This window comes from Mauremys mutica, chromosome 1 (assembly GCF_020497125.1).
Source record: "Mauremys mutica isolate MM-2020 ecotype Southern chromosome 1, ASM2049712v1, whole genome shotgun sequence".
NCBI classification, from domain to species: Eukaryota; Metazoa; Chordata; order Testudines; family Geoemydidae; genus Mauremys; species Mauremys mutica.
This window is the reverse complement of record NC_059072.1, coordinates 169,668,665-169,685,800: the sequence shown is the minus strand read 5'-3', so window position 1 is coordinate 169,685,800 and position 17,136 is coordinate 169,668,665. Positions and strand designations below refer to the sequence as shown.

At 44.4% G+C, this 17,136-nt stretch overlaps 1 protein-coding gene across 4 annotated transcripts in view; it reads right to left on the bottom strand.

Annotated features, from left to right (window-relative positions):
* BBX (BBX high mobility group box domain containing) overlaps window positions 1-17,136 on the bottom strand; it is a 238,729-nt gene that overhangs the window by 52,199 nt on the left and 169,394 nt on the right. For all 4 annotated transcript variants that reach the window (XM_045001849.1, XR_006576205.1, XR_006576206.1 and 1 more), the window contains 2 exons: window positions 6,830-7,027; window positions 5,905-6,097 (listed from right to left, as the gene is read on the bottom strand). In XM_045001849.1, coding sequence (XP_044857784.1) covers window positions 5,905-6,097; window positions 6,830-7,027 — 391 coding nt within the window. The remainder of the gene's footprint in view (window positions 1-5,904; window positions 6,098-6,829; window positions 7,028-17,136) is intronic.

The following is a 17,136-nucleotide window of genomic DNA, read 5'->3' as shown; positions in this document are numbered from 1 at the left end:
GCTGCAATCAGTGAAGCCTGAATGGAGTACCTGGCGTCTAGTTTTCCTTCATCTAGAATAGCTGGAATTGGGGCCTACATTCCTGGAGTAATTTACTGATGAACTCCGAGAGATTGTTACAGTTAATAACGTCATATTTCGACTTGAGTTCCTGGTAGTTTGCAACATGGAAGAGTAGAGTGGTTGGAGAAAAGCTCTTTCTGCCAAAGAGATCTAGTCTCTTGTCATCCTGGCCCGTACCGTGGTGAAATGTATTTCACTCCATGACCACTTGGACAAGCAGGGAGTTTTGGGTTTGGTTGTGAGAACAAATATTCTGTGCCCACAGAGGAAACAAAATACTTCTTTTCAACCTTCTTTGGGGTAGGAGCACAAGTGGCTGGTGTAACTTCTTGATGATATTTTTCAAGATTTACAAGTTGGTTCAGAAACGAGAGCTAATGCTGGAAGCTTCTTCACCTTCATTTATCCTTTTGATTGAGTTTTCGCTCTCATGAGACCTTTGCTCGAAAAATAAAATGCTTTAATTATATCTTTGCAAGTCAAGGACTTGGACATTGTCACAGCTTCTTGACTGATGTATGCCATCTTAAATGTCTGAACCAGATTTCAGAGGCTGATATCAATTCCCAAGTTAAGGCACCGGTATTATTGGGAAAGAAGATATTTGATTATTTGCAAGTCACCTACTCTGAGGAATATGACCCTTAGCAAGAGTACAAAATGAGTCACTGTCCAAGCCAGACCCCTGCTTGGTTTTGAGATCCTACTAATGCATTCTCAAAACGGACATATTTGAAGAGATCTACGGATTTGAAGTGGAGAAAGGGCTCACAGTTATGGCGCAGGAGATGGATCTGGCTTATAAGGAGATGAAACAAAAGATCCTTCCAGTTATCACATGCCTGAAAGACCTCAACACAACAAAATGAGAAAACTTCACTTAAGCATTTCCTTTTTGCACAATGCAATCTTAACAGCCGGTGATGGAATGGACTCAGTCCAAGCACACGTTGAAAAGAATTTCTGAACAAATTTAGTTTGCATGAACTAATCAGACATTCATCTGGGCTCAAAAGGGGACTTTAAAATTTGTGGACTGCCTTAATTAGCAAAGACAATCACTGTAACTTCTACAATAGGAGAACAAATCTTTAGCTGGATGAAACTGGTTAAAAAGGTGCCAAGATCTACCTCGACTGGACTGTTTGTTCTTTCTTGCTTGTGAAACGGACATAGTTGACTCCTTGCACATAGAGAAAATAATGGAAAAGTGGAGTGCAATTAAATCACGGAAAATTTCCCTTGATTTCAAAACATTTAAAGTAATTATTACTTGCCTGTTTTGTTGCTTCATCATAGGCTGCAGGATTGCTGGTTTAGTTAGCTTGCAACCCTGACACTATTCAGTTACATTTTGGGAACAGTTTGGTAAATTTTTTAGACTTCACGTGCCCCCGCCCCCAATTTGAGATCCTGATACCCCTGGTGTGCCAAATGTCATTCCAAAATCACCTCATTAATAGGGAGTGCCACTTTGGAGGGAGCCACTGACTACAGAACATTTAGGAGCTTGTGTATGGGATCCTGAACCTTTATCAGTGGGATCTAAAAGGTTTTAGCAATCCTCTGGAAAAGTTCTTGTTACTGCCTGTAAGCATCTGGAGGGGTCGGGAAGGGGTCATCCCTTCATCCAGAGATGAAGATGATGCCATCAGCAGATCCAGTGGAGCTGGCTGCTCCAATTTCTCTGGAAAGTGTTCTGCTGGTTGTGATCTCTGTTGAGAGCAGAGCCCCGTGTGGTCAAAGTCTAGAAATCAATAGTAAGTGTCCCAAGCACTGCAGTATGGCCAATGGGCAGGATCATAGGGGTAGGGGCAGACCCCTTGGGGGGTGTCATCAGGTACGGGTCCATCAGATGTAAGGGTCTCTGAGATGCTTTAGAAACCCTATCTAGGCTGATGCTCAGCATGGGAACTTGTCGGAACTGGAGGTATTAGCTCCTGCTCTTCCTCAGAGTACGAGGTGTCTGACTGAAATGGCAAAGGCATCAATACCATGTGTCTTATGGCAGCTCTCCAAAGGCATACTCTGGTGGTTATGGAGCATCCCCAGCTCTGCTCATGGTCAGGACTGGTGAGTAATGGGTGGGGAGTGTAGTGACGTGTCAAACTCGCACCAGGTCCAGCAGGATCAGTGATTCCTGGTTTGTGTAAATTGTTACGTTCTTGAGAAGGGTGTACACCAAGGTATGGCAGGAGGAAAACTGGCCAGAATCCTTGGTATGGGATCTGTCAATGCAGCCTGAGGTATGGTGTCATGCTGGTGGCAAATGGCGAGTGCTCTTGTATGTCCATATACACTTTCGTGGCTGGTTTGGGGCCACTGGAAGCTCATGTTACTGTCAGTGCTGGCCTGTGTTCCCCATAAGCTCCAGGCACACCCACTCCAGGGCATGGAGTTTCACTTAGTCACGAGGAAAGGGGAGATGCCACCCTCTTCCTCAAGGACTTCTGAGACAATTCTGTCTTCTTATGTGGGTGTTTCTCTCTACCCTCATTGTGTTTCCTCTTAGAGGCGTCGTTGGGCCTGCTTGAAGATGCTGGAGGGGCACTGGTGGGAGGTTCTGGTCGATGCAGCGGAGAGCCAGAGAATCCCAGATCAGACAAAAGCCTAATGAAGAGCTCCATCAGATGCCTGAACTCCTGGGACTGCCTGCTATGAGGGGGAAAGGATTGGCAGATGTCACATTTTGATGGCAGTAAAAGTAGCTCTCATGCAGGTCACTTACTATAAGACCCAATAGGCAAGTCTCGTCTCAGACTGTGAGCGGTAGAAAGGAACTGACGAGTCAGTCGGTCTGTGCCACCTCTTATGTCCACAGTTTGCAGCATGAGGAGGCACAGATATGGAATTTGGACACTGCTATGAAGAATATCTGGTCCTGAGTGTTCAGAGTACATGCACACCCACAGTGAATACCCATAAGAACCCGCACTCAAAAAAGATCTCAAGCTAGAGCTGATCAGAAGTGTTCAGATGAGAACACGGTGGCATTTTCCAGCCAGCTCTAATTTGAGAAGAGGACTTGTTTTCCATGGCCTCTGGGGCTCTGTAAAATTAGTTAGTAACTAAATATAGGCAACCAAACAAAACAGATTAAACACAGTAACCTTTCTGTGATGTTTTTCCTACAACTCCCAGGTATCCACAAAGTACTTTACACACAAAGAAAAGGGCAGCAGCAGATACTCATAGGACAACATGGGGTATAAGTCAGGGCAGAATCTGGCACACCAGATCCAAATCTGTATTTTGTCTTCCATTCTCCAGGTTTGTAAGAAGCATTTGCTTAGTTTCTGTTAGAAACGAGTTCCCAGGCATTGTTTCCACATGTGATTGGAAACTGAACAGCGATTTGTCCAACTACTGCTACATCTACATATCTGTTATTCAGCCCATAGGCAGGGGTGAAAGGGAGTTGTATGGGCCGGTATGGTATACTGGTAAGAAGCCGTTATCGGCCCGTATGCAGCCCACAAGCGCCATGGCAGCGCTTTAATGTCCCTGCCCCTTTTGTCTCCCCTGCTGGCGGCCCTTTTAAATTTTTCCCCTGGGCCCTTTTAAATCGCCATTGGAGCCCCGAGAGGCAGGGGCCAGGCAGCGCACATGGGCTGGCTGGGGGAGACTGGCCCCCGTACCGGTAAGAATTTATTATTACTTTCACCCCTGACCATAGGTAACGTGTTACTTGGCCATTGCTAGTAGGGGAGAATAAATTGTGAACAAAATAAGAAAAAAAATGCCAACAAGTTGAAGTAGCCCAACCTCGCTTCAGAACAGGCACTGCAACAGTGGAAAAGGTGGGCAAGGAACTCTTGGACAAATAAAGGGAATGAATAAGACTGAACCAACTTGTCCTCCTTTTCTCCAGTGTAAATCGAGGCATTACTCTGGAGTCAGAGAAGTTTAATTTACACCACTGTAACTGAGAATAGAATTTGATTCAGCATCTCTCCTGGTCTCTCTTTGGTCTTTCATATTGCTCTACATGCAAGGAAGAGGAAGTTGTTTCACACCTTTGCTTTTGTTATTAATAGGGTGGTTTTCTGCAGGGCTGGGTGGAGAGACCAAGGATATCACTGTGTGAAAACTTTTCTTATGAAAAATGTCTTTTAAAAAGAAAATGACGTCTGCAGAAGATAGTTGATTGCAAAAAGACTTCAAAGACTTATCTGATTTTTGTTCTGTGTACGTGCGATTTTCCAAATCTCCTTGCAATAGTCAAATACACATCGCTGAATATTAAAACCAATTTTATGGGGAATATTGGCCTGGCCCATGAGGTTGTCCATACTGTTTATAAAGGTCAGCAGTTGGCAAGACTGTCAACGTCCTGACATGATTTCTTTGAGCACAGCGGGGAGCATGTCCCTCAGCCCCATTATGGATAGGGCCCTACCAAATTCACGGCCATGAAAAATGGGTCATGGTCCACAAAATGTGGTGCCTCCCTGTACGCTTTTACCCTATTCTATACAGATTCCACAGGGGAGACCAGCTTTTCTCAAATTGGGTGTCCTGCCCAAAAGGGAGTTGCAGGGGCGTCACAAGATTATTTTAGGGGTGTCACAGTATTGCCATCCTTACTTCTGCGCTGCCTTCAGAGCTGGGTGGCCGGAGAGTGGCAGCTGTTGGCCAGGTGCCCAGCGCTGAAGGCAGCACCCTGCTAGCAGCAGCACAAAAATAAGCATAGCAATACAATACCATGCCCCCTTTACTTCTGTGCTGCTGCCTTCAGAGCTAGGTGGCCGGAGCGTGGCAGCTGTTGACTAAGGGCCCACCTCTGCAGGCAGCAGCGCAGAAGGAAGGGTGGCAATACCATACCATGCCATCCTTATTTCTGTGCTGCTGCTGGCGGCAACTCTGCCTTCAGAGCTTGGCTCCCGGCCTGCAGTCACTGCTCTCCAGCTGCCCAGCTCTGAAGGCAGCACCGCCACCTGCAGCAGTGCAGAAGTAAGGGTAGTAGTAACGCAACCCCCCTCCAATAATCTTGTGACCTCCCCTGAGGACCCCTACAATTACAACACTGTGAAATTTCAGATTTAAATAGCTGAAATCATGAAATTTATAATTTTAAAAATCTTCTGACAGTGAAATTGACCCAAATGGTTGGTGAATTTAGTAGGGCCTTAAGGCACTAACATTCTCATATAGGCCCAGAATTCCCCACTTGCCTTCGACACCTGGGAAGGACAGGGGGTCCACCTTTTAGACAGTAACCTGTGGCACCAAGAGAACCACAACGTGCCTGTGGCCTTTGACTGAGAGGAGACACTTCTGGCAGAAACCTCAGGCTAAGTCTGACCAGCTACAGCTAATTTGTTCTTTTGACTCCTGTGCTGTCACTGTGTGGGAAGTGAAGGAAGGTCTCTTTGCCTTCACCACAGCTTCTACCAAATCTCACAGGGCAGAACTGTCGTACGTGGTGCAAAGCCTGGTTAATCTGGGCTGCTCCTCTCCGTGACAGCACAGAGAGTTCATATGTCTTGCAGACAAAAGCACTTGGATGTCCTCAGCACTGTCTGCTTCTGCCTTGCATTGCACAGTTGTGAGGGAACAAATGCCAAGCCTTCCTTGCTCCCGTCTCAGCAAGCCAGTGTTGCTCGCTGTGGTTCTCTTGGTGTATTATTAAAAGGCAATATCACTGGTAATTAAGCCAGTGAGCATTTCACCCTTCTAAAACAGGGCAGTGCTATAAACTAAGCGGTCAAAAGAGAAGCAGCGGTGGAAAAAATGACAAAACCAATTGACTCAGGTGTTAAATCTTTCACATGCATTCTGTGCAAGAGGGCCGTAATGCAGAATCCTGTCAGACAACGCAGAAATGCAGCATACACTGACCTGTGTACATTTTCCATTGCTGCTACTTCTGCTAGAGCAGCTAAGCTAAAGAATGCAGACACAGCTGGCATGCCTGGCGTAATACTATGAGTGTCCTCTGCTTCTGTGCTTCTAGAACATTCGTCGTTGCAATCGGTCTCCGCACTTGATGTTTTTTGGAGACTACTCTGTGGTAGCTCCTTTGGTTTTTCCTCTACAAGGAAAGAAAGAAAGTGAAACTTGCAGGCAGTGGGGCATAAAAGTCAGCTACAGCTGTGTACTGAACAGTGCTTAGTATAGAGGTGTTAACATGCATTTTTCCATCATTAATTGAGACTTCATCATCTGCAATCCAAGTTTACTACTGGGGCTCTCTGCCTCCCTCTAATGACTGGATGACATAGAAGTTTATGCTATGCACTGTGATCTAACACATTTGGATATTTTCGCTCAGGCAGTGGATGCTCATGCTTTTAAATCCAGCGGTCCCGAGTTCAATCCCCACTGCTGATGACCTACGTAGGGACATCCCATTACCTCTGTCTTTATATACACTACAGGGCCCAATTTCACATCCATTAACTGCACCCGCTGTGCAGGCACAGTACCTTTGCTTTGCTGGACCGGGAGCATGTTACCTTAGGAGAGATAAACTCTGTTCCAGCACTCTCTCTGTGTGCCTCTCCCATTCCTCAGACAGAAGTTTAGAGACAGATTTTTTTTTGACATCTAAATTTTTTATCCAACAGTAAATTGCCTATTTGAAGCTTACTGAGTCCCTAGATGGTCTGACCCAATTGGTACCTGTTTTTACAGAATTATTTTTCCAGTACAGGCTTACGACCGCTTCCCTATTAGGGGTATGTTTCCCTACTACTTTACTTAGACCTCAGAACCACTCTCAATAATCTAGATTTATCATAAATTTAGACTCCTGTTTCCTTACCCTGAGCCTCTCCTGCTGGTGACACTCGTCCATCTGCTGTCCGAACAAGATGTGTGATCTTAGTTTTCCTCGCTTTCCTCTTTTGGCTACCAACCAAGGGTTCATGCAGCAGTGCTGGCTCTGGAGTATTTGGGATAGATACAGAAGTTTTATTCTTCCGTGCAGGCTCACTGGGGTTTTTGTCTTCTGCAAGTATGGCTGAAATGGGACAAGTCAGTTACAATTACAAGTCAAACGTAAAACACTAGAATTGCTAACTATATGCACATTCATATCTGTCTGTACTTGACACTTACAATACTCACTAATGGGACTGCATGAAATTTGCAGGGCTCGAGTCATGGAAGTGTTTGTGAGCTGCACCCCGTGTTTTGGGTTTGCAAGGAATAGTATTGGACCAGTTCTTGCAGGTTTCTCTGAGGTTCAAGTTTCTATTATTTTAAAAAGATCTACCGAGTACAAACTGAGACAGACTGACAATATCCTGCAACATCCTGGACACACCTTGTGGAATTAAGAGAAACTTTACTGAATTAAGGCTAATACCTTTGGGGTCCATTATATTAAAAATATAATGGTGCATATTATTGGGGAACTATATGCAACTCCTCTAGGAGGGGGACCCTAATGTAATTCCTCTGATTTTCAGTCCTTTGAAGCCATCCTCTGAAGGGGTTGGCATATACTAGTTCAAAGTGGATTCTCCAGGGGCCAAGAGGCAGAAAAAGGATTTTTTGATAAATAGCCTGGTTTTAAACAGGCTCAGGGCCTTCCTCCTGATCCAGAAAATGGCCAGGCCCCATGGTCCATGGCAGGCCCCAGTCCTTAGGGTAGGGTTGGAAAGACTGGGCTTATGGAGGACTCATAAAACTGTGAGCTGAAGTTGTAATGAACTTGACACCAGAAGGAAATTCTTTGGGGTGGGGTTCTGAAGGACTGCTCCTGCCAGAACCTATGTTAGTGTTGGGGGTTAACTCTGGTAAGCTTATTGGCATGCATGAGGGTCCCTTTTATTGTTCTCTGTAGTGCTTTTAGCTTAAGAATTAAATAGGCTTGCATAAGAAGTGCTGTGTGGCACTTTATAAGAGAAAGTTACTTATCTTAAAATAACTGTTCTTTGAGATGTGTGGTTCCCTACCTGTATTCCACTGCAGGTATGTAAGTGTGCCATGACTGGAGCTGGAGATTTTGAAAGCAGCATCCATTGGCCCGCACATGCACCCTGGCTCACCTTGTGCCTCGAACGCAGGGGATAAAGGGTGAGGTGGACTGACCATCCCTCCAGTTCCTTCTCTGTCATGAATCAGAGAAGATCTAAAGCACAGGGGAAGGAGAGGAGGGGTAGTGGAATACAGAGCGGGATCATGCATCTCGTAGAACCTCCAGTTACTATAAGGCAAGTAACCTTCTCTTCTTTGAGTGCTGGTCCCTATGCGAATTCCACTTTGGGCGATCGACAAGCAGTACTCAAAGAGGAGGAGCATGTGAGGTTGTAGCTGGCAGAGCCAAACTAAGGACTGCCATTCCAAAAGATGCCGAGGAGTCTCACAAATGTGTGGCTGGTGCTCCTCGTTGATGCCTTGCAGATATCAAGTAAAGGCACCTCTTGAAGCGATTCCATAGATGTTGCTTGCTCTTACCGCAAGAGGAGGAGGAAAGATTAGACAGCTGATAGCAGAGCAAAATAAAACCAAAGATCCTTTTTGCAATTCTTTGAGAGGATATAGCCTGACCCTAAACTATGGCAACAAATAGTTTAGGAGACCTTCTGACTGGTTTTGTTCTCTGCAGGTAAAAGGCCAAGGCTCACTGAACGTTGAGGGGGTGGAGCCTCCTTTCTACTGGGGATGTGTGTAGTTTTGGGAAGTAAGTGAACTGGAGTGAGAGGGGTCCTGTCCACCCAAACCACCAGAGCCACTGTAGAAACAGTCAGTGCTACAGCTGTTGAAGACAAAGATGGTATCATGGGTAACCAATGCTCTTGGTGAATGGTCTTCACCAGTGTCAGGGGATCCCGGCGTTTGTGTTTGGGGGTACCAGAGACACTGGTACCACTGAATCAGATCTGGTGCCAATGGAGTTCTAGACTTGTGGGCTTTCTTGTCATGCCTCTGAAACCTAGGTTGTACTAAGTTCTCTTGGGCTGAACTTACAGACTTGCTCAGTTTAGGCAGGGCTGGATCCTACATCTCCAAAGTGGATTTGGATGAAGACTTAGTCTCTTGCTTATGAGAATGCCCCCTGCTCTCCAGATAAGACCTCACAGAGGAAACTGTGGTGGCAGACTCTCTTGCTCCTGAGTTGGACCTCCTGGCAGGAGGTGCATTCCTTGCTGAGTTAGGCTGATGTATGGGAGTGGAGGGGGGAAGAGGGTGTACCCAGGCCTGGGTCTGATTGCGGCCTCATGGGCTTTTCCAGAAGGTGCTTCCTAAACTAAGTTCTTGCCCTTCCTGGGTATGGTTGGGGAATGAATGGGAGATTCTGCATCTTGCCATGATGTAGGCTTCTTTGATGCAGTACAAGCTGACTGAGAAGGCGTGCGGGCAGGAAACATTAATTTTGAAGCCTGGAGTCCTAGGCAAAAGTCCAGTATCCAACTAAGGAGCCAGTGGGATGGCGGCGGGGAGGAGGGGGAGTGGCAGCAGAAGGGGGCCTCTCCAGGTCTGGGAGACTAACTACTCATAAAAAACTAAAACTATCAGATTAAAAAAATACCTATTTACAGATCTCTAAATATATTCTCAGATAAAGGAGAAAGCTGAAGCTTTGGAAACTAGAGGTTCTGACCCAGACCACGCGGCGGTGAGAAGGAACTGGAGAAGTGGTTGGGTCCTTTGTCTCCTCGGTCAGAGGCACGAGGTGAGCCAGGGCGTATGTGTGGACCAACAGACACTGCTTTCAAAATTCTCTGGCTCCAGGCACATGGCGTGCGCATGTCTACCCACCCCGGAATACACACAGTGACCAGCACTCGCAGAACAATTACTCTGGTATTAGTCTCTGCCTAAGCAGACCTGCTTACTCTCTCTTCAGAGTCTCTTACTGTATATTCAGGGCGGGGACTGTGCTGCCTGAAATACCCTGGTCAGAAGGGAGTGAGAGGTGCATTTCCACTCAAGAGAGGTGACGGCCAGGGCAACTTGAAGCCTAGGGGGCCTTTGCTAGACTGAACTGTGGTGACACAAACAGTGGGTGAAATCCTGCCACCACTGATATCAATGAAAACAGGATTTCACCCAGTATGTAAAAGACCCTAGAAAAGGAGTGGCTAAGTGGTGGTCAGAGGACTAAATGCAGCCCAAGGAATTATAAAAAGCAGCCCACTGCTGTGCTCATCTTAAAACAAAGGAACGTGGGTACCTGGACTCTGTAGACACAAATGTGTTACACTACTGGGCTCCTGGAAAGTCGCCAATGTACTCACCGCCCCCCCCGCCACAACTCCTTTGTTTAGCAAAGTATGGAAACTTCTTGCTGTATAAGAAGCAAAGAGTCTTGTGGCATCTTATAGACTAACAGACGTTTTGGAGCATGAGCTTTCGTGGGTGAATACCCACTTCGTCGGATGCATGTAGTGGAAATTCCTCATGCTCCAAAACGTCTGTTAGTCTATAAGGTGCCATAAGACTCTTTGCTGCTTTTACAGATCCAGACTAACACGGCTACCCCTCTGATTCTTGCTGTATGAGGACTACTTTGTGAGTTGTAGTCTGCTGTAGAAGTAATACAACATAATACTTACCACTCAGAGTGCTTTTTATCTTCAGAGTGAGTTACAAGCACTAACTAATCACCTCTGTGAGCTGGCTAAGGATAATCCCCACTTTACAGATAGGGAAATTGGAGGCAAAGATAAGTTAAATGACTTCCATAAAGTGAGAGTAAGGGAGTGAAAGCCACAATTATAATGCTGGAGTTCCCGACTCACGTTCTCAATCCACTCTCCCCACCTACCCTTTGCTGTCTACCCTAATAGATAATATTGTTGCCTTTTAAAAATAGTAAATACACAAATAAGGCAATGGTTAAAAGGAAGAAAAAAACAAGACAGGTTAAAAGGTGAACACTTAAAAAATCAGACAAGGAATAAAATACTGTGATAGAAATAGCGTCTACCTAAATACAGACTGTCTACATTACAATGGCTACAGCAGCACAATTATGGTACTGCAGCTGTGCCTCTGTATGAGTTGTAATGTAGACACTTTCTACATAGACAGAAGGGGATTTTCCATCTATGTACTTAAGCCACCTCTCTGAGAGGTGGTAGCTAGGTTGACGTCAGAATTCTTCCGTTGACCTAGCTACATCTACAGTGGGGGTTAACTTAACAATATCACACAGGGCGCAATATTTTTCACTGCCCTGAGCAATGTAGCTAGGTCAATCTAGCTACAACCAGTTTTTGTCTTTAAGTGGGAGATATCTCTATTTTTCTTTTATAATCTGAGGGTGTGTATACTATATGCATGTGTGCATTAGCACTTCAAGACCTCAGGGGGAAGTGCCAAGAAATAATCTCCAGATTTAATTCACACTAAAATATGGTCTCCTAAAAATAATTCAGTCTGCGTGCATGCTTCTAGTTTGGTAAAAGCATACAGAGGCTCTCAGCTATCACTTCTGCTTATCAGATGCTGCTAGCCTCCATGCATCAGAAGTGTGGTGTTAAACTCTGGGCAGGAGACGAGGGAAGAGCAGGAAGCAGACCAACCACTACATGCAACAGTGAAATCTAGTGAATTTAGTAAATTTAGATTTAGTGAAATCTAAAGAAGAAGTCCCACCTGAGTCTGAAGACTCCACTTAAAAGAGTAACAATAATTTGGCTTTAATATTTAGATCAAGGGTTCTCGAACTTCATTGCACCGCGACCCCCTTCTGGCAATAAAAATTACTACACGACCCCAGGATGGGGGAGTGAAGCCTGAGCCCACCTGAGCCCCACTGCCCCAGGCGGGAGGAGGAGGGAGCCAAAGCTGAAGCCCAAGGGCTTCAGCCCCAGGCAGGGGGCCTGTAACCTGAGTCCCAACACACAGGGCTTAAACCCTCAGGCTTCGACTTCGGGTGGTGGGGCTCGGGCTTTGGCCCCAGGCAGTCTAAGCCAGCCTTGGCGACCCCATTAAAATGTTTGAGAACTGCTGACTTAGATATTCAACCAGATAAACAGATTATACCGCCATGGGCAAAATCATAACCAGGGTTTATAACGGACTCCAAAGGCTTGAGAGCCCAAGTTGAAAGATCCACACAGCTATTTTTAATGCGCTAGCTCGCGCTCCACTAACACAAGTTTGTCTACTTGGGCTGGGAGTCTTGCTCCCAACTGCAGTGTAGACATACCCTGAATGGACAGCCTCCTCTTTAGATGTCCTATTTTGGGCTTTATAAGGTCTGATTATGTGTTACTCTGATGATTTAGTTGTAATTCAAAAGTGTAGCTAACACTTGGATTTGGTGACTTGATCTTAATTTGACCTTATTTTGACAATTGTATTGTTTAATCCTTAGTTTAGAGGAGTTTGTAGTGGTTTAATCTGAACAATAATGTTTTCTTGATTTTATTTTTGATTGTTAGCTTGAATAAAATGTATAAAAATGTACCGAGTCATATTGCTTTCAAACAATTTGGATCAGAACCACTGAGAATCCATCCCTTGAAAGTAACACTTCAGTTCTCACAATACAAAATAATAAAAAATCCAAGAACTAAAAAAGTAAAAACCCAGAAAAGAGAAATAGGCAATGGTTATAACAGAGGAAGAACCAGAAAGAGGTTAAAAGCCATAAGGAAATAGGCAAAGGTGAAGGTCAAACAAAAGAGAGTAAAACATTCTTAGGTGTGGGCTTAATAAACTATGCAAAGTTTAGCCACAAGGCTAAGTACATGGTTCTCTCCCCTTACAGTTCAATATGAATCTGAGCAGGTAAACATAAAGTGATCCATCCCCTGTCGCGCATTCCCAGCTTCTGGCAAAGAGAGGCTAGGGAACCATCCCTGCCCAGCCTGACTAATAGTCATTGATGGACCTTTCCTCCGTGAACTTATCGAGCTCTTTTTTGAACGCTGTCATAGTCTTGGCCTTCACAACATCCTCTTGCAAAGAGTTCCACAGGTTGACTGTGCATTGTGTGAAGAAATACTTCCTTTTGTTTGTTTTAAACCTGCTGCCTATTAATTTCATTGGCTAACCCCTACTACTTGTGTTATCAGAAGGAGTAAATAACACTTCCTTATTTACTTTCTCCACACCAGTCATGATTTTATAGACCTATATCATATCCCCCCTTAGTCATCTCTTTTCTAAGCTGAAAAGTTCCAGTCTTATTAAATCTCCTCATATGGAAGCTATTCCATAACACTAATAGTTTTTGTTGCCATTTTCTGTACCTTTCCCAATTCCAATACATCTTTTTTGAGATGGGGCGACCACATCTGCATGCAGTATTCAAGATGTGGGTGTACCATGGATTTATATACTAGAATTACGGTATTTTCTCTTATCATCTATCCCTTTCCTAATGATTCCCAACATTCTTTTTGCTTTTTTGGCTGCTGCTGCACTTTGAGTGGATGTTTTCAGAGAACTGTCCACAATGACACCAAGATCTTTCTTGAGTGGTAACAGCTAATTTAGACCCCATCATTTTATATGTATAGCTGGGATTATGTTTTCCAATGTGCATTACTTTGCATTTATCAACACTGAATTTCATCTGCCATTTTGTTGCCCAGTTCTACCCCCTTTCAAGTGCAGTGGTTGGGAGTAATCCCTACCTTCCCCACAAGTACCCTCTTTACGGCTCACCTCTGCCACTGTGCCTACAAAGCACAGCTGGCTGATAGTGGCTAGGAAGGTGATGAGGTGGTATCCTCCCCTTCTCACTCCCAATTACTTAGTACCACTGTTTTATTGGAATTAAAAAAGAAATCTTTCACATCCAAAGAAATAGTTTGTATTAGCACTACTATGCTTAGCTAATAGCAACATGACGATGAAACAAAATCCAAATCCAAATAAGTGCCCAGTGTAAGCAGGGTCCATACATCCCACTATCCCGCAGCTGCAGAATTCGCCATGGAATTTATCCTCGCTGAAGAAGTGTGCTCCAGGATCAACACTTGCATCTCCCACTCCAAGCAGAATCTCCCCGTGGCCATGTGGGTTATAGAGTGGGGTGGGGAGGAGCAAGAGGTTCTCTGGGAGTGGGGCACAAAGGAAGTGGGGTCCTGCAGGACCTACTGCCATAATATCAGGAGCAGGATAAAAGCAGAATGGGTATTTTGTATATTTATGTATGATATACTATAAAAAAAAAAAGTCCTTCCGTGTTGCAAACAACACAAATGCCCTGGCCAGCAGCTGCTGCTCTCTGGCCACCCAGCTCTGAAGGCAGTGCCGCTGCCAGCACTGCCACAGTTACTTCTGCGCTGCTGCTGGCGGTGGTGCTGCCTTCAGAGTTGGGTGGCCGGGGAGACCATGTTGTCTGCAGCACAGGAGGACTATTTTTAAAATCCCATTCCCGTCTCACAATACCCACTCCAACTGCTTGTGCATTGTTTGTTGAATTTTTATCCTGCTCCCACTATTATGGCAGCGGGATCTCAGTTCTGCTATGAGGTAGAAGGGGAGGCATGACAAATTCCATGAAGGGTAAGGGGGGGCACGACTGGAAAAGTTTGCACACCACTGCTATATAGAGAGAAACTCCACCTGGTAGAGGACCAGAAGCAGCCAATGCAGGAACCTTCCAACTTCTGGACACTCCAGTAAAAATTGTAATATGTTCTCTGACTTTCACTGTCCTGTGCTGATTGGTTGTTTGTGCCAACCCTTCTGCACCCTCCTCGGAGTCTCTTCTCCTCAGCTTCATTCTACACTTGTTCCTCTTATTCCTTTTCCTTCCGTTTGCTTTCCAGTTAGCTGATCCCCTTCTAAGTAACCAACCCTTCACCCCAAAATAAAATAAATGGAATCAACAGAACATTTGCTGCCCTTGCATTGTTCACTCTGCTTGTGTCCTACTCCCCCACCCCGACCTTGTATCCATCCTATTTACACAATGCTGTCTCATTGTTTTCTTGTACTCCCGTCTGTAGCTATATGCTTTTTTTCTTGTCTTTTCTTTAGACAGTGAGCTCTGTGGGGGCAGGGACTGTCTTTTTATTCTGTGTTTGTATAGCACCTAGCACAACGGGGTTCCGGTCTATGGTGCTCCCAGGCGGTACTGCACGACAACAAAACAACAACTATTACACAAACACACACTTTTCTAGCTCTCATGGTTGCCAAGAAAACATTGAAAACATGAACGAAGGGTGAAATGAAGCAGCATTTTCCACTGAGAGGTGTAAACTGCCCCATTCATTTCCACGGGATGTTAAATCTAAAACCTAAAGGCAAGTGTTTACATTTCAATACGGTTAACCCTTTCACGGCTTATTATTATTTAGCAGAAACATCCAGCTAAAGGTCATATCCCACAATCATAAACTATCTCCCATGCCTCCCCAGTGGCCAAAAGCCCCACCTGCCCTGATCCACTTATCAAAACACCCAGTTTCCCCCATTTCCATTTTTTTATGCAGTTGTGTTTGTCAATACAAAAAATCTGTGACACAGAAAACGAGGCCAGCACAAATTAACAACATTTCATACCAAATTAAACACAAGGGGAAATTACTCATTATAATATTTGATTATTTACATTAAAAAAATAAGAGGTTTTTAATTGAAGCTGCTACAGATTTTCCATTTTGCTACACCAGAACGATGCAGAATCCAGGGCCTTGCTGAAAAAAATTAGGCCCAGCTTGCCTAGGAATGCATGGAGCCTTTACTATTAAGGACTGGATAGAATGGGTGAGATGGCATCATTTTATCCCAGGGCTGTAACTACACGGAATTTTTGCTTAAAATTTCTCACTACTGCAATAGTACCAGTGCACTTCCACTGGACAAGGTGCCAGATTTTTAAGAATTGTCTATTCCTGCACAGAGCATGACTAGGAGACACTGTTAAAAATGCCAATGGTTGCCAGAGCCCTGTCTACACTAGAACTCCCACCAGTAGAACTGGTGATACTACAATGCCAGGACATTTTAAAAAGCAGCTCAGGGTAGACTGGGCTAAGAGCGTGCCCATAATCATACAACATTCAGACATCAATTATTTGCTCCCTGCCTGTACTGCTCTTGTGTGTTTCTTTGCTCAAACTATTTCCATTTCTGCTGGGATTCCAATATTTCTGGATAGAAACATAAGAAAAGACTAAGTATGCTGAGATGTTCATCCAAAGATCTCCAAAAGACTTTACACAAGGTGGGTAAAGTTCTTTTTTATTTTGCACATAAAGAAGTTGAGGTACACAGAGTCAGAATGACTTGGCTAAAGTCACACGGTGAGCCAATGGCTGAGTTGGAAATAGAGGATAAAATTTTCAAAAGTGTCTAAGTGATTTAGTCTCCTAAGTTCCATTTGCAAAAGTGACTTAGGCACTCAGGGCCAGATTTACAAAGGTATTTAGGTGATTGAAGCTACAAATAGGTGCCTAGTGGGATTTTCAGGTGACTTCCATGGGCGTTACGCACTTAGTGCTTCTGTAAATCCCACTAGGCACCTATCTCCATTTTGGGTACCTAAATACCTTTGTAAATCTGGCCCTTAAGGGTCTGAGTTTCACTGAAAGTCAATGGGATTTAGAATCCGAAATGCCCACCTCACTTCTGAAAATCTGACCCAGAATCCAGAACCCCTTAATCCCAGTCCTGAATTCTAATCAGTAGATGACGCAGCTTTCTATTACCAGAACAGAACCACACAGTTCTTTCCCTGATGACCTTTATATGACAAATAAACAATGTTGTGAAGTTCCAAGTTTTCCTTACTTTAAGGTTCAACCCTGCATGGAACTAACCAATCTGGCCTCAGTCCAGCAAAACAATTAAGCACATTCTTAATGTTTAAGCAGTGGGACTACTCACATGCTTAATTGTTAAGCAGACGCTTAAGTGTTTTCCTGGCCTGGGGCCAGAGTGCTTAACAGCTGGCAGCTTTGAGTCATTTATTACAATGTGTATTTCACCTTGTATCAGAAAATTTTTAAAAATCAAAGTGCTTTTGAGCTTTGGACGATTTTTTGTTTTTTGGTTGTAGATATGAAGATTTATTTTTTTTTTACTCATATTTATTCAATGGTTCCCTTATTTTTCCTAATGAGGATTCAACAAAACAGAAACATATTTCCTAGCAGATGACCTATACAACTCATTCATAATTTAGGCATGGTAATTTGAAAGGTACTC